Source organism: Carassius gibelio, chromosome B9 (assembly GCF_023724105.1).
Source record: "Carassius gibelio isolate Cgi1373 ecotype wild population from Czech Republic chromosome B9, carGib1.2-hapl.c, whole genome shotgun sequence".
NCBI lineage: Eukaryota > Metazoa > Chordata > Actinopteri > Cypriniformes > Cyprinidae > Carassius > Carassius gibelio.
In genome coordinates, this window is record NC_068404.1 from 838,370 (window position 1) to 859,433 (window position 21,064).

The 21,064-nt window shown below is 43.0% G+C and overlaps 1 protein-coding gene across 1 annotated transcript; it reads right to left on the bottom strand.

Moving 5' to 3' along the window:
- Window positions 1–12,217: 12,217 nt before the first annotated feature.
- On the bottom strand, window positions 12,218–14,005 carry LOC127964419 (uncharacterized). Its single transcript, XM_052564643.1, has 3 exons — window positions 13,928–14,005; window positions 13,704–13,816; window positions 12,218–13,007 (listed from the first exon to the last, which is right to left on the bottom strand). Exons 1-3 carry the CDS (start codon window positions 13,928–13,930, stop codon window positions 12,353–12,355), a joined length of 771 nt encoding a protein of 256 aa, XP_052420603.1. The 5' UTR covers window positions 13,931–14,005; the 3' UTR covers window positions 12,218–12,352.
- Between the last annotated feature and the right edge of the window lie 7,059 nt (window positions 14,006–21,064).

The following is a 21,064-nucleotide window of genomic DNA, read 5'->3' on the forward strand; positions in this document are numbered from 1 at the left end:
AAGGTTCATTAGTTAACTATATTAATTAACATTGACTAATAATGATCTGCACTTTTACAGCAATTGTTCATATTTGTTCATGTTAATTTCCATATTTAGTAATACTTTATTAAAATCTTGTTAATATTAGTTAATGCACTGAACTAACATGAACAAACAATGAATAGCTTTATTTCTATTAACTAACATTAACAAATGTTAATAAATACTGTAACAAATGTATTTCTTACTCATTGTTAGTTCATGTTAGTTAATACACTAATGTTTAATAAATTAACCTTATTGTAAAGTGTATGAATGTTGTTCTCCCGAGGCATGCTGTCGCACATCTGAAAAGCCACTGTGCGCAACAGAGAACACTCGCCGACAAATTGTGCTTGATACTCATTTCCGCTGACACTTTCCAGCCAAGTATTTGATTCCTCCCACTTTCATCTGTACTTTTGCAACTGCTTTCATTTCGAGACCCGCCCTCCTCTGACTCTGATTGGCTGTGAACCTGAAACAAACCAATCAATCCAACGATGGCCCGGAGTATTACCCAATCAGGGGCAGAATAGGACGAGTCTTCACAGAATGCCGGTGGGATGATCTGCATGAGATGCTGCATTGAAGAGAACTCCGAAAATACGGGACAAACCCCATCCCGTATTGATTCAAAACGGGACGTGCTAGTTTATTCTCAAATACGGGACGATTCCGTATTTTAAGGGGCGGGTGGCAACCCTAGGTACCCCTGAGCCTTCCAGCTCTGGTCCAGGTGCGGTAGCTGACACTGGTAACGAATTGTGAGCATACTCCACCATAGAGAGTTGTTGACTCCAGGAAGAAGGATTCTTGGAGACCAAACATCGCAACTTCCTCTCTAAATCTTGGTTGACTCGCTCAGATTGTCCATTACTTTGGGGATGATAACCCGAAGACAAGCTAACTGATGCTCCTAGCAATTTACAAAACTCTTTCCAAAATTTGGATATAAATTGAGATCCCCTGTCAGAAACCACGTCTACCGGGAGGACCTTGAAGCCGAAAGACGTGATCTAGGACAATGACCGCTGTCTCTTTGGCTGTAGGTAATTTGGGCAAGGGAATGAAATGTGCAGCCTTCGAGAACCGGTCCACTACGGTCAAAACAACCATCATGCCATTAGAGGGCGGGAGGGCGGTAACAAAATCTAGTGCGATGTGGGACCAGGGTCTCGAAGGGACAGACAGCGGTTGAAGGAGCCCATCAGGAGGTCGGTTAGATGACTTACCACTGGCACAAACTGAACAAGCCAAAACAAAATCGCGGATGTCACGAGCCATACGTGGCCACCAGAATCGTTGTTTAACCAACCCATTTGTTCGACTTATCCCTGGGTGACAAGCCACATTAGAACAATGACCCCACTGGACGACTTTCATACCTTAACTCTTCCGGTACAAATAAACGTTTGGCTGGACAACCAGACGGAGGTGTTACCCCTTGTAAGGCCGTCTTGACATTCGACTCGACCTCCCATACGAGTGCTTAGACCACTAATTTCTCAGGCAAAATACAGTCAGGAGTCACCGGGCGGCCGGAGGGATCAAAAAGACGTGATGAAGAATCAGGTTTGAGATTTTTGGAACCCGGGCGGTACGATAAAGTAAAATCAAAGCGACCGAAAAAAAGTGCCCACTGAGCCTGCCTGGAATTGAGTCTTTTGGCAGTTCTAATGTACTCTAAATTCTTATGACTGGTCCAAATAATGAAAGGTACCCCTGAGCCTTCCAGCCAGTGACGCCACTCCTCTAAAGCTAATTTGACGGCCAACAACGTTCAGCAGGAGATAATCGATGGGGAAAAAACGTGCAAGGATGTACCTTATCGTCCAAGACAGCACGTTGGGACAACACTGCTCCCTCGGATGAGACGATATACCCTAGGAAGGGGACAGACTGTGCATGGAATACGCATTTCTCCGCCTTGACAAAAAGCCCATTCTCAAGTAACCTCTGGAGCACTCGTCTGACATGTTGAACGTGTTCCTGGAGAGATGAAGATAAAATCAGTATATCATCCAGGTAAACATATATAAACTGATCTACCATATCTCTCAACACGTCATTCACGAGTGCTTGGAAAACCCCTGGCGAGTTCGAGAGCCCGAACGGCATCACCAAGTATTCAAATTGCCCTCTGGGGGTATTAAAGGCGGTTTTCCATTCATCCTCCTTCCTGATGCGGACCAAATGATAAGCATTACGTAAATCCAATTTTGTGAATACGGATGCTCCCTGTAACCTCTCGAAAGCTGAAGACATGAGTGGTAATGGGTAAGTGTTCTTTATCGTAATGTTGTTCAGCTCTCGGTAATCAATACAAGGTCACAGAGAACCATCCTTCTTACCCACAAAAAAAAAAATCCCGCCCCCGCTGGAGAAGAGGAAGGACAGATGAACCCAGAAGCTAAGGAATCAGAAATTTATTTCTCCATGGCCTCCTTCTCAGGAATGGAAAGAGAGTATAACTTGCCTTTAGGCGGACACTTACCTGGCACTAAATCTATGGCACAGTCGTAGGCACGTTAGGCAATACCATGTTCTCCTTCTGAAAGACAGAAACAGGGACAACAGGACAAGCAGAAACCAGACAAGACTCATGACAACTTTCACTCCACAATGTGACTGTGTTGGAACCCCACTCCACTCGTGGATTATGTTACAATTAACCAGGGGTGACCTAACACGATAGGAACTACAGGGGAGTCCATGAGAAAAAAAGGATATGGTTTCACGATGGTTGCCAGAGGTGAGCAGTGTGATGGGTTCAGTGTAGTGTGTGAAGTGAGGCAGTTCCTGGCCGTTGAGTGCAGTGACATGGATGGGAAGAGACACAGGTAGGACAGGAATGTTCAGGTGGTGTGCAAGGAGTGAGTCGATGAAATTACCTTTGGCTCCAGAGTCCAGAAGGGTGTGACAGTCGTGTGTGTGATTCTCCCACCGCAGTTTCACCGGAAGGAGAGTCGATGATGTTGTTGAGGACTTCCCAGCGGAGATCCCATCCGATAGTAGCCTCAAGTTTACTACCGGGCTGGCTCTTTTACCGGGCAAGAGAAGATGGTGTGTCCTGAGCCTCCACAGTGCAGACATAGTCCTTGGGACCTCCGCTGTTCTCTCTCCCTCCGGGACAGCCGAGCTCTACCCACCTGCATGGGTTTGTGGTCGTCGACGGGGCCGACCTCATTCTCTCGACTCGAGCGCCCTCTCACCAGAGAGATGGTATGGCGCGTAGGACTGGTCTGACGACCCAGGCGATTAATCCGTGCATCAACTCATAGAGCCAAGTCGATAAGACCATTTAATGTGGGGGGCAGCTCGAGGAGGTAGATCTCCTTTTGAACACGGTCGGACAACCCATGCAGGAATCGATCCCACTGTGCTGCCTCGTTCCACTGGCATGCGGCCGCCAGGGTGCGGAACTGAATAGAGTAGACCGTGACCAAAGCTGTTCCTTGATGAAGGTCCGAGAGCTGGTGAGCGGCCTCCCTCAACACGGATGTTGATTCTCCCACACCGCTGTCCCCCATAGGGCGGCCTTGCCCGACAGTAGAGTGAGCGTAAATGCCACCTTAGATTCCTCGGTGGTGAAGGTGCGGGGCTGTATCCGTTAATGTGATTTTCTTCTTCTTCATCTGCCGCGGGTTTATGGCAGACTGTAGAACCACTTGCGAGAAAGTTGTGAAATTTGGCACACTGATAGAAGACAGTCTCAGCATAAACCACAGCAAGATTTGAGTCTCTAACTTCAACTCTCTAGCACCATTACTTGTCCAAAGTTAACATTTCTTTATGCTAATAACTTTTGAAACATAAGGCACAAAATGAAAATATTTTTTTTTTCACTGAATCCTTGGCTCATGCCGAGTCGAATGAATTACCAAGATTAAAAAAGTTTAGTTTTTTTCTCTATCTTCAATTGTTAATACAACCTACTTTTTCGAACTCATCGTAGATTGTTTGTCTGGTTCGAACCAAAATTGGCTCAGATCATCTTCAGACCATGCTGGGAAAAAGTTATAGAATTCAAGTTGATATTTTAAGAACATTTAGAATTTGTTATAATGAAAATCGGTATGCATCTTCAGCACTATGCCCTGATGGGACTCAAAAGGTTTGGGCCTTGTGGTCAAAGGTTATAAAGCAATTCATGAAAATGCTAATAACTTTTTCATAGATTATAATATTGTAATGAGACTGATGTTGTCAGATTCCTTGTGAAATCTGGACTTCAGCTGGAGGGTTAGGCTCATCATCAATCATCAAATCACGGCAGAACAACACGGATTCTTGTCCAAGACCCAGTTTGTACTGCCACAGATATAAACTTTCATTTGGCTTCTGCTCGAATGAGAGTTGTTCATCCACTTCAGTCACTTCGTTCCAGCTTTGGCTTTCAGTGCTGACATGTGAACCTCCATATTCTGCAGAAAAAGGAGAACTGACTCTTCACAATTAACCCTGAAAGAGCTCCAGATTCAACTAAGGCTGACGTGGCAATCTTCCAGTTGTGCGTGATCTGGGACATTCTCTCTTTATTGTATCCAACCTTTTTATTAATTCTCTTTTGCCATGACACTTGTGTATTGCTGTCATTAGTTATTGTTTTAATATTCTCCCAGATGCCGAATGCTGGGCCAGTAGTTACTGACAGCCCTCCAGGCAGGAAGTTAATAACATCAGGATGAACAGAATAGACATCGACAGACTGGTCCCTTTGCAGTACTGGACTCCCCAGTCTGAGAGCGGCTTGAGTAATAGAAGTGGTTTGGCTGGCCCCAGTAATACACACCATCTCTGCAGTTGGGATGCAGGTCTTGTTCTTCAGCATCTGTCTTGATTTAAGTCTGTTGTTCTTCGGTAAGTGCCCTTCTCTTGGAAGATGATGTAAAAACTGCCCAGGGCTGAGAGGTAGTGGTCTCCACCCTGACAGTTAGGATGAAGCACTGCTGTCTGTAGACAGATCGGTCACTGTGCTATAAGAACTGCCCTTGATGATGCAGAAGTAGCCAACCTGATGACTGAGGTAATGATCTCCATTTTGGCGGGCAGGGTGCAGACTGAAAATAGTGATGTCAAAACCTTTATTGAAATTACTCGACTGCATATAGCAACCCAGATCAGAGCGGATTATGAAATAGCAGTCTTTCACTCCGCAGAAATCGGTCCCTTTGGTTTTGTTCTTGGGAATAATGCCTTTCATCATGTCTGGACCTGCAACACAGAATAACCCAAGCCTTCAGTCTCCCCCCTACAGCAGCGCTGAGATCTATAGTTCATGGATTACCACAACACAGACCAGACGACAACACAGAGGACATTGGAATCAAAGTCTGTAAACATCCAGATGAAGACAGATGAAAAGAGAAAGAATACTGCAGCAGGAAGAGCAAGACCACTGTTTGTGATACTTGAAGAAAATCCTAAATACTGAACTGAGAGTGAGGGATTATGAATATAAAAATATTAATTTTAATAATTTTAATGTAGGTATGCTTTATGTAGCATGATTCCACAATGACAAAGTTGGCATATTAATAATATTATTTATAATACATAATTTTTTTTTTAAGAATTCAGCATCGGAATCTGTCCATTTTACTGTAAAACACACCATCTGAATCAGACAAAAAATAAATAAATCAAGATTGGTGCATCAATATTTATAATTAACATTATAATGAAATCAGAGGATATGATCAGTTCTGCGTTTCTTATTACAGGAGGTTCTTTTAACCCTGCGCTGACTTTTCAAACAGCCGTCTTTGATGTAATATTAAATGAATTTTGATTTGAGTCCTCCAAATTAACTGAAGCATGAGCAAAATGTTCTGAATGAGTTTACACGCATACAGTTTTAAAAGTATTGAGCAAGTTTCTAAACTTGTTTTAATGAGTTTAAATGAGTCAATGTTAGAAATGAAGACATTAAAAGAGATCTAATGTTTCACCAGTTCTGTTTTCTTTATTTATAATATTTTCTATTGTATAATTAATCATTTATTTATAATAACAACAAAAAAATGGTAGAATATTTTTCTCAATATTAATATGACATGTTTAGCATACCCTTAGTCCTGTTTTTATCTTCAATTTCTTCTTGGGACTTAAATATTAGGAATGCAACCTCTACCTTATATATATTTATTGTACTTACTCAATTACTAGTTGCATATTTAATACATCTGTAATATAAAATACAGAATACATGTCTTCAAATGAGCTGCACATCTGAACCGAGTTCATAAGTGCTCTAGATTGAGATCTACTTCCATGCACCACTGCAGCGCTGAGTCTGAAGAGCAGCTCTTCTTCTATCAAGTCTGAGAGATGCTTGTCTGACAGGGTGCAGTCTTAAAGTGACTGATAAACACACACACATGTCTCCAGGCTTGCTGTTTATTATTGATCAGTGCAATGCTACGTTGAGTATTTACCCGCGTTCTGGTTTTCTTTATTCGCTAATGGCTGGTGGAAGATTTTCTAGATTGGGCACCACATTCAATTTTATCACACATCCCAGTACGATTTATTCCAGCATAACAAAAGGAAAAGTATTAAGACTTGAAACATTTTAAATAAAGATAATTGTTTTACCAAGTTCATGATTGTGGATGATTCCCACAAAACTATATTTTCTGACAGCCTTTTTTTTTCTAAATAAAAACATTTTATTTTTAATAATAATAATTTACAATTAATTTATACAGTGCAAAAACAGAAACTATGAGAATTAATTACTATTATTATTATTATTATTTTTTTTTTTTTACATTTGTTTAGACCATTTTCCATACATCCATAGATAATTACATGTAAAGCTGCAATACCAAACAGGACACCAACAGAACACTATACCAGTCGCCCTAACCTGACTATGTTGATATATACCAATGGACAGTTCCTCTGTCATAGTGAGTGCTGATGCTCATATTTATATAAACACCATTGTAAACTCCTATAAAGACATGCTACTTTAGAAAGATCCAGGGGCGAGGTTGGTTTCAGATCCAGCTTCTCCCACCCTACATACACTTAACCTACCTATCTCCACCACCTGATCCCTAAACCTACCATCTTCACCACCTAGATGTGTATCCAACACCGCCCCATGGATCTTTGTTCTGCAAAAGATGGGGCTACTGAATGACGTACAACTCCTAGGCTAGATGTTACTTTAATCGTCTTCACGTTCATTACAATAATCATTCATCACAACTTCACTGGTAAGATACTGGTTTTCTTTATACAGCCCATTTCTTCTTATTAGAAGTTTCCTTCCACCAATCACTGCACAAGTTAAGGTTATTGTAACAACATTCGTAGATATGGGAAGGAGACGGGAACTGGCGATGATGAAAGCATATTAGTCCTAGCCCTCCCGGAACTCATCCATATTGTATTGCAGTGCCTGCAGTTTGAAAAACAAAATCTTTATATGAAAGTCTTTGTGAACACTTGAGGTGATTTTCAGCCTGAGAGAAATTGCCCATAAGGGGGCAGTACTCCACAGGAATGTGACAATGATAATTGAACTGTATTTCCAGAGTCAATAAACAGTCCAGGGCTTCTTCTTATGATGCACTTAGGGCTTTACAATTACTCCAGAGCACTCGTAGTTCTGCAGTGATTTTCAAGTGCTACTTAAGTTACAATGCTTTTGGGAAACAGACCGTAATATTATGATCAGTTGTATGATTGTTTTTACAAACTTCTTAGGCTTAAGAAGCTTTAGGGAAATGCAGCCCAGAACAGTGAAAGCTAGTTTAATTAATGTAATAGGAAACAAATCCCTCCCTTTTGCACTTTGTGGAGCGTCGCCATATCAGTCTAATGATGGAGAAACCACCCCTGAGTACACTCAAATCTTAAATAGCAACAGATAATTATTTTTATGCAAAATAGCAATTTGAGGTTTCCACAAAAATTAGTTAATTAAGCCCTCATCTAGTGATCCTAAAGCTCCGAAATATAAATTAAACATCTAAAAGTATCTTTATGTGTAGCGACCAGGAAGCTATATAAGCACGTGCCGTGCAGCTGGCTTCAGCTTCGAGTAGGGAAGCAAGCGCCGGCAGGGGTGATGGGAGTATGGCTCTGCGACGCAGCGTCTCGTTCCTTCAAGGAACTAGGGTAACATACGTAACCTTGAGGCGTTCCTTTTCAGGAACTCTAGCTGCGTCGAGCGCTTTGGGGAACGATGTGCCCACGCTGCCAGACTTCCAAATCCCTGTCTAGTGTGTATCCAAAGAGCACAGCTAAGGCGAGAGAACAGAAAAGCCCGGAGTGGCTCACATATCAAGGTTGTAGAATCTGACAAATGTAGAGGGCGTGGACCACCCCGCAGCGTTGCAGATGTCCAAGAGGGACACACCTGCTGAGAAGCCCTTAGAGGCCACCATACCCCGAGTGGAGTGAGCCTTGGCCCCCAAAGGAGGGGGAAGACCAGAGGACTCATAGGAGATGTGAGTAACCTCAACTATCCAATGACTTAGGGTCTGCTTGGTGGCAGGAGAACCCTTTTTAGTAGGACCGTAGCAAACAAGCAATTGGTCGGATTTTCTTCACAGGGCAGCTGTGATCTCCAACTCTCTTTAGTGAGGTGATTGCCAGTAACAGGGCAGTTTAAAGTGTCAGATGTCTATCTGAGATATCTTGTATTGGCTCGAATGGAGCTTTACAAAGAGCCTCTAAAACCACAACCAAATCCCAGGGGGGAACACGGGATCGTACTGGAGGTCTCAGCCTCAGCGCACCGCGGAGGAAACGTGTAACTAAGGGGTGTCTACCCACTGACTGATCATTGAAAGCGACATGGAAAGCAGCTATGGCCGCCACTTACACTTTTAAGGTGGAGTGGGTTAACCCTGCAGAGGCCCTAGCTTGTAAAAACTCCAGAACTGTACCAACTGGGCAGTTAACAGGGTCAAGGTGGCGGTCTCAGCACCATGAAGTTGAGAGTTTCCACTTCATGGCGTACAGTTTCCTCGTAGAGGGAGCTCTGGATTGGAGGAGGGACTCAACAACCTCGGTTGAGAGACCAGCTGCTAACAGTTGTGCCCCCTCAGGGGCCACACCCACAGCTTCCAAAACTCCGGGCGAGGGGGAAATTATCGTGCCCTGCGCCTGTGAGAGTAGGTCTGTCCTGATCGGTATCTCCCACGGAGAGCCGTCGAGGAGCGGGGCTACTAACAACAGACGGACCCCGTCCTGGCGTACTCTCGCCAGAACTCCCGGGAGCAGAGCGATGGGGGAAATGCGTACAGATGAAGCCTTGGCCAGGTCTGTACCATAGCGTCCAGTCCCAGAGGAGCTGGATGAACTAGAGAGAACCAGAGGGGACATTGCGATGTCTCCTGAGTCGCAAAGAGGTCCACCTGGGCTGTACCAAACACTCTCCATATCTGCTTCACCACCTCGGGGTGAAGCATCCATTCCCCGGGCCTCTGCCACACGGTGACCTCTCAGGTCTGGGAGGAAATATTTCAATGATCGATAGACTGCTAGCATCTCTAGGCAATTGATGTGCCATGTCAGATGGCGACCACTCCACAGACCACGGGCAGGGTGGCCACTCATGACCGCACCCCAACCGGTGAGGGGCGCGTCTGTTGCTAGCGTTACACGGGGACAAGGAGCTCCCAGCACCGGGCCCTGATTCAAGAACCAAGGTTTCTTCCACATGTCTAAGGCACGAAGGCATCACCACGTGACCTTGATAACTCGAAGTGGATTTCCCCTCGGGGAAAAACCCTTGGACTTGAGCCACCAATGTAGGGGTCTCATGTACAGCAGGCCAAAAGGTATCACATTGGACGCAGCTGCCATCAGCCCTAACAATCTCTGGAATTGTTTGACAGTGAGTGACTGGCCTTCTTTGACTCTCTCGACTGATGTGAGGATCGACTCGATCCGAGCAGGAGACATACGTGCCTGCATCGTGGTCGAATCCCATACTACGCCTAGATAGGTGGTTCTCTGAACTGGAGAAAGTACACTCTTCTTGGCATTTAGTCTCAAACCCAGCTCCCCCATGTGTGCGAGAATGACATCTCGATGTCGAAACGCCATCTGCTCTGATTGAGCTAGGATCAACCAATCATCGATATAATTTAGAATGCGGATGCCCTGTATACGGAGGGATACCAGAGCCGCATCTACACATTTCGTGAACGTGCGGGGTGAGAGTGCGAGGCCGAAAGGAAGTACTCGATATTGATAAGCTTTGCCCCCGAAAGCGAACCTCAGAAACTTCCTGCGTTGTGGAAGGATGGATATGTGGAAGTATGTGTCTTTGAGATCTATTGTGACAAACCAGTCCACGGATCTGATTTGAGCTACAACCTGCTTGACAGTGAGCATTTTGAACTTCAGTGGCATAACTGAGAGGTTCAGGTGACATAAGTCTAAGATCGGACGCAACCCCCCATCCTTGTTTGGAACTATGAAATACCGGCTGTAAAACCCGGATTCCCTGTCTAGAGGAGGGACCACCTCGATGGCCTCCTTCCTTAATAGGGTATTCACTTCTTGTTCCATAACCAGAGCCTGCCGGGGGCCGACTTCTGCTGGTGTAACCCCGTTGAACTTCGGTGGTGGATGACCGAACTGAATGCAGCAGCCTTTTTCTATTGTACGCAGGACCCATTGAGATACATTTGGCAGTAGTTTCTACGCTGCTAAATAATCTACTAAGGGAATCAGTCTCTCGAGAGTTTAAATGTAAGAGGCCCCCGAAGGGGCGGCAAGCATCCCAGCTCCGCTGCGCTCACAGGCAGAAGTAACTGGGAGCAGCACTCGCTGGAGGCCGCTGCGCCCTGAAACTCTGGCAGGGTTGGCAGACCTGAGGGCACTGAGGTGAGGCGGGCACAGTATAATGAGGTGGACCACGCTCTACCCCAGTAGGGGCTACCCTCTGGATCCTGGCGTCAGGATCTTTTCGTCGAGGACTTACGGGCCTCGATAACTGTTCTTAAATCAGGCTTTTTAGCTTTGGAAGTCCCCGACTCAGAGCGTCGCTGAGGCCCTCGGTCCCATAGTGGGGGAGCACGAGCGGCGACACTCTGTTTCTGCGCTTCCCGGTGGAGGAGCGATTTTCTTACCTGACTGGTACCTCTTGCTGTGACTGACGCCATTATGTGGCATATACGCATATATTCAGCATATAGATTATCATATATGTGCATACATGCTGTATATAGGTTTCATATATATGCACATATATCCTCATATAGGTTCTTTCCATGTGGGCGTGACTGCATGGAATGTGAATATTACTAACCAAACCTCTTTTTAGTGTATATTGTCAGTGTATGTTCTTGTTAACTGGCTATGATTTAATATATCAGTTTATCAGATGTTTAACAAATTGTTATTTAGTTGTTTAAATTAGGCGTCAGGTCTTTAACCTATTAAATATCACAGAACATACTGCTATACTCAAGACATTTGTATGTTCATTACTTTCAGTACTCCATCTTAGCCATCCATAGCATTGCAGTACTCTATAGCAGTTTCACTGAATAGTAGTATATTTGTATTATTAGTATTGAATTAGTTTTTTGTTAATAAAATCATTTTTATTTCAACTGTCTTCCTTGTGTTGCTAATACAGTAAGTTACCCAGTCAGGTGATTTCCTCCCTCTTTTTCTTTTTCTTATTTTATAATTATTTTTAATATTTTATATGGCTAAGAAGAAGTTTCCTGAGCTGGTGTTTCAAGATAAAAGGCAGTAGAGATCATCTGACATCACAAACACCTGTCTGCTGCATATAACACTGTAGGAGCCCATGTGAAGATAACTATTTACATTACATGATACTATACATTAAAGAAGAGTGTTGTATATGTACTGTACTCTATATATTTATAGCTTATTCTGTTGTTACTAAATTGGTCATTGTTTCTATTTGATTCCCAAGATAATATGCATAATGAGCCTCTACATCCTAATCTCACATGTGCTACAAATGTATTAATACTGTACATAGTATTATTTCATATTACAATATATTTGCATGTATGTATTTCGCAGACTTTTTTTATTTGAACAGATGTGGATACCTACCCTTATGCTAATTTAACCATGGTTTTACTAAATCCCTCTTCTCTAACACCACGAAAAGACCAATGAAATGTCTGTTTACACATATTTACAATACATATTTGACCATGGAAATCGACTAAGTACACATGTTTTAAATGTTTTATTAGGCACAGAACAAGTGTTCCAGCAATACAGTTCAAGAACAATTTCTGTTTGATGAGTAATAAATCAGAATTCATAACTCAACGTATGCTGGTTCATAAAAGATGTGAGGTGCAAATCATTCATTAACACGCCAGTGTTTGATCATTGAGAAAAGCATTTTCTGGAAATACAAAAGTATTGATTTCTTTTTAGGCAGACAAAAAGGAATCACGTTCCTAGTGTTTCTTTCCACACAATTCTGACATTCCATGCCATTAGTGTTGTTACACCGAAAAAGAGGCACTTGGTCGTGAATCAATAGAAGATCTTTTGCCATGTCCTTCCTCCAGGCATCTTTCTGCCAGATCTTTTCAAAGACAAAAACATTCATTGCATCTTTTCGTTTATTTTTCCAGTTCGAAAGGCCATCCAAAATATTGTCAGCACTCTGAATGCATTTTGTCACACAAGGTGAGTTGTACGAATAGAAAACTATACAGCTATTCTGGTCTGTCTTCTCTAGAAGTTTATCCATGGGAGAACTACCAAGAGGATAAAGCAGAATATGCTCAGCATGTTCCTGTGGTTTTTGCACTGGCCGTGCAGCAATGACGTTTTGTGAATTTGTGCAGAGTACACATTTCTGTCCATTAGTGAGAACGGTTCTCACATGGTTTGCCTCTTGCTCGCTGAACACAGTCCTGATATCAGATTGTGCATCTGTACATTGAGATTGTGGGACAAAAATCGCTATTGCAAATTGAACATCAGGCTTGGTTGTTGGCTGGACACTGGAAAACATTAAATAGCATAAGAGTATAACTGTTTTCAAGAAATACTGGTCACACTTTACAATAGGGAGGTTCAATTAATGCATCATTGACAACAAGCAATACATTTCTTACAGTGTTTGTTTGTTTGTTATATATTTGTTCATGTTAGTTCATTGTTAGTTTAAATGATATTAATAGACAATTTTTGGTTTTAATAATGTATTAGAAAATGATTAAAATAATTAAGCAGTGTTATTTTAGCATTAATGGGATATTATTAGCTTTTATTACTAGTTTGGGTTAATTTTACTTTAATATTTTCAGTTTTCGTTTTAATTTTAGTTTGTAAGTTTTAGTAATTTTGTTTTTGTCTGTTTTTTTGTCTATATGAACTAACTTAAAATGAGACATATTTCCTTAACAACTATCTGCATGTTTCTTTATATATTTTACTTGATTTCAATAGCAAAGTGTTGTTGTTTTAGTTTTAGTTATCTATATTAACCCTATATCTAAGATTAATAAATGCTTTTTAGGTATTTTATTTGTTAGTTCATGCAAACTAAAATATATAAATCATGTTAAAAAAAGAACCTTATTGTTACAAAATATTTGCCTTTTTATGTTCATCTCAACAGTTTGCAAATGGACTTTCATTTGAAACAAAAAAATATGAAACTAACATCTGAGTATAAACTGTACAAATGCACTTACTGCTCATCAAAATATTGAATCATATTAGCAAGAGCGGCAGTGTTCACGTCATCCTGAATGCTTTGAACACACAGATGAAGCAGGCAGAGGAGGATGAGACCCTTCAGTGCAGCCTAAAAGCATTAAAACAGCTCTCACTTCAGCACAAAACCTGAGCTCAACACATGCAGGGAATGATCTGAAAAACAGAATGAGTTTAAAAATAGAATAGTACAGAAACTCACCATTGTGACTGCTGAGGAAGAAGATCTGAAGTGCTGTTGTTTCTCTTCTGATGATTAGGAGGAAATGAAGCATTTATAAAACCTGACTGTAAGTTTATCATTTACAAATTCGATTAGTCTTTAAGTACAGTGTCTGGAATTTTGATTAATTTAACTGATAACCTGGACCAGAGCTGTGAATGTATCAGATCTTCTTTTGTATTTATGTATAGAATACAATTGTATTTATTGTATTCTTTTATATTGATTTTGGAAAACCAGCAGAATTCATGTAAACAGGGCAAAATGGGTTGATCAAAGCTGACAATATCATTATTATTATTATTATTATTATTGAAAAAAAAATAAAGATAGAAAGAACGAAAATGTTTTTATAGTTATACATTTTATAATCCTAGTGAAAAAAATTTTTTTTTTCTTTTTGTATGAATTCTATATGTTAATATACAGGAAAATGACTATGAGTAGTATTTTAGGGAGACATTTAATTGGTAAAATCCATTATTTTTGTCATGCATCCCATCACTACGTTAACACTGCAAACATTTGGAAAACTGTTGAGAAACATATAGCAGTTCCTGAATATTTTCACATGTAAACAGGATGAGACTAACCGCATTAACCAGATTAACATTTACATAGTGCTCTTTATTTACCTTCAGTTTCACTGAACCTGTTTTTTAACCTTTGGGTGATACATGCATCCATCAAGGTGAATTCACACTGACTGAGGCTCCTGCACTTTCAGTGTCAACAGACAAGTTTCAGTGTGTGGACAGACAAACTGGATGTCACTGGAATCTTATCACGATGTAGATGGTCTTGACACATACTTTATATAAGGCAAACATTAAAGTTGAAGGTGCTTTTATTAGGAACAAAGAACCCTTGTGCAATGAGATCACGGGTAAAAATGGGTTTCAAAAGGGGCTCAGTGCAAATGGTCATATGGTTTATTTTAAAGTCCATGTAAAGTTAAATGTGTGTTCTGAGTTTGTCACACCACAGAGAATGTGATATTAACCACCCAGCCAATGATTGTGTGAAGATACAAGAACGTCTTGGTTACGTACGTAACCCTCGCTCCCTGATGGAGGGAATGGAGACCTTATGTCGTACGACATATGGGGTCTCACTTGGGAGGCCAATCATCTCTGAGTTTAAGAGAAAACGGCAATGAAAATTGGCTAGTGGATTTAACATATCTGAGCCACTCCGGTATAAATAGGGCGACAGGTGCATCCACTCATTAGATTTTTGCTTGGGAGAAGAGTGTTTGGTGATAATGAACCAAATGGAGACGCCCACATGAAACAATCAGTGCTGACGCAAGACACACACATAACTCCACCCACATGCAAAACCTGAGGCCACGGTTTACCAATCGTGACAGTACCCTCCACTCTAGGAACGCCTCCTGGAGTTCCCAGATGACCCTACCTGTCGATTGTTATCATCAATAAGGGAGTGATCCAGTATGTCCTTAAAAGGTACCCAACTCTTCTCCTCCGGACCGTAACCTTCCCAGTCCACCAAGTACTGGAATCCTCGTCCCCTCCGTCTCGAGTCCAGAATACGATTAACCGAAAAGGTGAGTTCCCCATCTACGAGACGTGGCGGTGGGGGAACCCGGGGTAGGCGGGTTAATGTGTGAATAAAACTCGGGCTTAATTTTGGATACATGAAAAGGCAGGATGAATCCTCCTGTACGCTGGAGGTAGTTTGAGTTGGACAGTCACCGGACTAATAATCTTGGTGACAGGGAACGGGCCAATAAATTTAGGAGCTAACTTATTCGAAACGGAACAGAGCGGAATGTTGTTAGTAGAAAGCCACACTTTTTGACCCACGACGTAGATGGGAGGCTTTGACCGGTGGCGATCGGCCTTGGTCTTAGTGCGCTTCCTCACCCGGAGCAGAGTCTCACGGGCTCTGGTCCAGGTGCGGTGGCAACTCTGGACAAATGCGTGAGCGGAGGGGACCGCGACTTCAGATTCCAGACTGGGAAAAACTGGTGGCTTGTAACCTAAGCTAAACTGAAACAGAGAGAGGCCCATGGCCGAAACTGGTAACGAGTTATGTGTGTACTCAACCATAGAGAGTTGTTGACTCCAGGAAGAAGGATTCTTGGAGACCAAACATCGCAACGTTCTCTCTAAATCTTGGTTGGCCCGCTCAGACTGACCATTACTCTGAGGGTGATAACCCAAAGACAGACTAACCGTTGCTCCTAACAATTTACAAAACTCTTTCCAAAATTTGGATAGAAATTGGGATCCCCTGTCATAAACCACATCTACTGGGAGGCCATGTAACCGAAAGACATGATCAATGACAGTGATCCCTGTCTCCTTGGCTGTAGGTAATTTGGGCAAGGGAATGAAATGTGCCGCCTTCGAGAACAGGTCCACCACTGTCAAAATGAGCATCATGCTATTAGAGGGCGGTAACAAAATCTAGTGCGATATGTGACCCGGGTCTCGAAGGGACAGACAGCGGTTGAAGAAGACCATCTGAGGTCGGTTAGATGACTTACCACTGGTGCAAACTGAGCAAAATCTGACCAAAACAAAATCGTGGACGTCACGAGCCATAAGTGGCCACCAGAATCGTTGCTTTACTAAGCACTTGGTTTGGCTTATCCCTGGATGACAAGCAACATTAGAGCAGTGACCCCACTGAATAATGTCAGATCGAAGAATCGGGTTTGACGTTTTTGGAACCCGGGCAGTACAATAGGGAAAAATCAAAGCGACCAAAAAAAGTGCCAACTGCACCTACTCCCACCTCTGATGCATCGACTTCCACCACAAACTGCCATGTGGGATCAGGGGCTACTAGGATGGGAGCCGAAACGAAGCGGCTCTTCAGGTTGGTGAACGCAGTCTTGGCTGCATCTGTCCATCTGAACAGAGTACTGGGAGAGGTCAAGGCCATCAGAAGTCAGACTAGTTGGCTGAAATTGCGAATAAAACGGCGATAAAAATTGGCGAACCCCAGAAACCGCTGTAGGGCCTTACGGGAATCTGGAGATGGCCAATCTATCACAGCCTTAACCTTGTCAGGGTTCATACGTATTCCATCGGAGGAGACGATATAACCTAGGAAGGGAACAGACTGGAATACAGCATGGAATACGCATTCCTCCGCCTTGACAAAAAGCCCAAGTAACCTCTGGAGCACTCGTCTGACGTGTTGCACATGTTCCTGGAGAGATGAAGAAAAAATAAGTATGTCATCCAGGTAGACATATATAAACTGATCTACCATGTCTCTCAACACGTCATTCACGAGTGCTTGGAAAACCCCTGGTGAGTTGGAGAGCCCGAACGGCATCTCCAAGTATTCAAAGTGCCCTCTAGGGGTATTAAAGGCGGTTTTCCATTCATCCCCCTTCCTGATGCGGACCAAATGATAAGCTTTAAGTAAATCCAATTTTGTGAATACGGATGCTCCCTGTAACCTCTCGAAAGCTTTAGACATCAACGGCAAAGGATAGGTATTCTTTACCGTGATATTGTTCAGCTCTCGGTAATCAATACAAGGTCACAGAGAACCATCCTTCTTACCCACAAAAAAGATTCCCGCCCCCGCTGGAGAAGAGGAAGGACGGATACACCTCGATGCCAAGGAATCAGAAATGTATTTCTCCATGGCCTCCCTCTCCGGAATAGAAAGAGAGTAAAGTTTGCCTTAGGTGGAGACTTACCTGGCACTAAATCTATCGCACAGTCGTAGGGACGATGCGGAGGAAGAGAAGCAGCACGGGACTTACTGAACACTTCCTTCAGGTCCAAGTACTCCACGGGCACGTTTGACAAAACCATGGTCTCCTCCTGAAAGACAGAAACAGACACAGCAGGACAAGCAGAGACCAGACAAGACTCATGACAAGGCTCACTTCACAAGGTGACTGTCAGACAGGGATGACCTAACATGATGGGTGCCACAGGGGAGTCCATGAGGAGAAGGGATAGAGTTTTGGTGTGATTGCCAAAGGTGGGGAGAGTCATGAGTTCTGTGGTGTGGGTGATGTGCAGTAGTCCCTGGCCATTGAGTGCGCTGACATTTATCTGACGAGACACGGGAAGAATGGGAAGGGTCAGGTGATTTGCGAGACTAGTGTCAATGAAATTACCTTTGGCTCCTGAATCCAGAAGGATAGTAAACCTATTGTTTACTTAGTAAACCGTTTACTTTAAAACGCAAGCATCAGTCAGTGTTGTCAGTGTTAGGGCAAACAGCTCTGTCCACAGTTCTGAATCAACCGCGCTTAGGCCTACATCATGCAAATCATGATAAAAAACAGAATAACTCACATAACAATCATAAAAAAATACATCAATATTAAATAGGATTAGGGCCAATCCTCACAAACGCACAGATCAAGTAAGTAATTCCATGATTCTTACCTTAAATCAGAAGTGACCACAGAGGCCTGGGGTCTTCTGTCTTTGCTTTCCGTCCTGTAACCCAGGATGTTGAGGGTCGGTGACCGGCTTTAATCCAAGATGATACAAAAGGCAGAGGGTCAAATTTCTCCAAAGGGGTTCCATTCAGATCCACGAAGAAAAGCGAGGAGAGGCTTTGTTCACACAACTTGTTGCGATACTTGCTGTCAGTAGAATTCACGGCAGAATATCCCCTCTCACACTCAGCTGAGGACGGCAAGTTGGTCAGACTTGCTGATTGAAGTTTGACAAGCATTTTCCCTGGTGCTCTGTTTTGCTATTTAAAGTCCCGGAACTCCTCGACAGCCTCTCGGGCCGGTTCTCCCAGTGTTTTTGCTCGAACCTCAGTTTCCCCATATAGGATACGGGCGCTATGTTGCTGTGGCCAAAAGCGTTTATCCAGCGGCTTCAGCATCTGGACAAGGTCCGGTTCGGGCAGTCTCTTCTTTAGGCTGTTGATAATAGACTGATTGAACTGAAGACAGTTTATCTTCGGCCTGCTCTCTGAAAGCTCAACATATTTGAACAGGCCAGTTGAAATGCGTAGTTAGGCTTTTTGTGTGGATTTTCCTCCACTTGCTTTCATGGCTGTCAAGATGTCAATGGTCTGTTGAATGTGGCAACTTGCCAAATCAGCCAAAAAACCTGTGCTTGTAAGGAGTTTGTGCAGACCCCTGAATTTCTGCCTCTCTGTGTCGCAGCGAGATGTGTCTTCCATGGCTGTTCTGAATTGGTGCGCCAGTGCAGGATAATCATTCCATCCTGCCTTCACAGTGCGAAAACTACTAGCCACACAATGAATTGTAAAGATTTGAGCTATTTTTAGGATTTGCATGTTCAAACCTGTAGCTGCCTCCTGGAGCAAACGGGCGTTTTTTGATGACTGGTTATAGAGGGCATAAAGTTTGGAGATAAAAAAACTCAAATTGGTTACATCCAGCTACTTCCTTAAGTGAGTCTTTGACAGCTAACTCAAGTCGGTGAGCTAGACAGTGTATTGACTGAACTTTGGGGAAATCTTGTTTGAGTTTAGTGAGCCCGTCAGTACCACTGCTCCATCCGATTTTTTCCCAGAAACTCATCATCCAGTCCCGCTTGTCTCAAGCTTTCCTCAAACTTTTGTACATCGATTCGGCATCCGTGCCTTCTGAAAGCTCAACGATATCTAAAAAAACATTATCCACTTCCCCCGTTCCTGTCATGTCACACCACACATAAATGATCATATAAGCCAGGCCATGAACCATGCTCTCATCTATCATGATACTGATTCGTGATCCTAGTTCTTTTATTTCTGAAACAAATTTAGCTCTCATTTCACTGGCAATATGTCCAATTATTTCAGCACAACAATGGTCTGATTTGTGCACATTTCCCACGTTTCCACCATTAAGCTTTTGAAGGGACATTACAGCAGGGAGCTTTCTGTAGACCATTTTTTCCTTGGCCACCATATAAGCAGATCTGAAAGACGTAGCTGTTTCTTGCATTAAATTAGCATTTATTTCAAGTACCTTGTTTGGGAGCACATCCTTTTCCTTCATCTCCGAAATCTCAATCGCTATTTTGTGTGCCAAACTGTCCCGATGCTTTTTAAATCTTTTTTCGCAGGTTATTCTGTGACTCGCTGCTGACCTCTCCATTCATCCATTCCTCTGACAGATGTACTCCCGTTGCTCTTTCAGCGAGCAAAAATCTTTTTGCCTCCATGCATACTCTACATCCTAACTTCTGATTTTTGGAGTAGAGCCATGTATTCCTGATTCTCCACTCACTCCATTGCTTTGTTGTCCAGTTGAAAGGTGTTGCATGATTGCCTGGTCCGCTGCAGGTCGCAGCGGTGGTTTCTGGTGCCAAAGTCTCACTATCCTCGGTGCTGGTGCTGTCACTAGCAGCAACTTTTAGCAGCGGCGGTGGTATCTCCAGCAAGCTAGTTGTAGGTGGTGCGCTGTCATCACTCCTCTTCGTTTGTTTTGTAAATCCAAACTGACTGAGGTTTGGCTGCTTTCTTTTTGACATTCTTATTAGTATCCATAGAGTGTTCCAAAAAACGAATAAAGTATGTTTGGAACTTGAAGTTAAGCTAACATTCAAATACCAAATCAGTGAGAAGTTCAAGTGGTGATATAAACGTAGTAATTTGAAAGTGAAAGTGAAGTGACATTCAGCCAAGTATGGTGACCCATACTCAGAATTTGTGCTCTGCATTTAACCCATCCGAAATGCACACACACAGAGCAGTGACCACACACACACACACACACTGTGAGCACACACCCGGAGCAGTGGGCAGCCATTTATGCTGCGGCGCCTGGGGAGCAGTTGGGTGTTCGATGCCTTGCTCAAGGACACCTAAGTCGAGGTATTGAAGGTGGAGAGAGAGCTGTTCATGCACTCCCCCCACCCACAATTCCGTCGAGCCCGAGACTAGAACTCACAACCCTTCGATTGGGAGTCCGACGCTCTAACCATTAGGCCACGACTTCCACGATTTCAGAAGCACCCCTGGGCGCCGCCATTGGCTAGTGGACCCCCACCTGCTGTTAGCATTCCATTGACTCCCATTTATTTTGGCGTCACTTTGACAGCGAATAACTTCTCACCTGAGGCGTTTAAAGACTCCATTTGTCCATTAATTATTTCTAAAGAAACACGAAAATGTATAAAAGGCTTCATTACCTTCTAT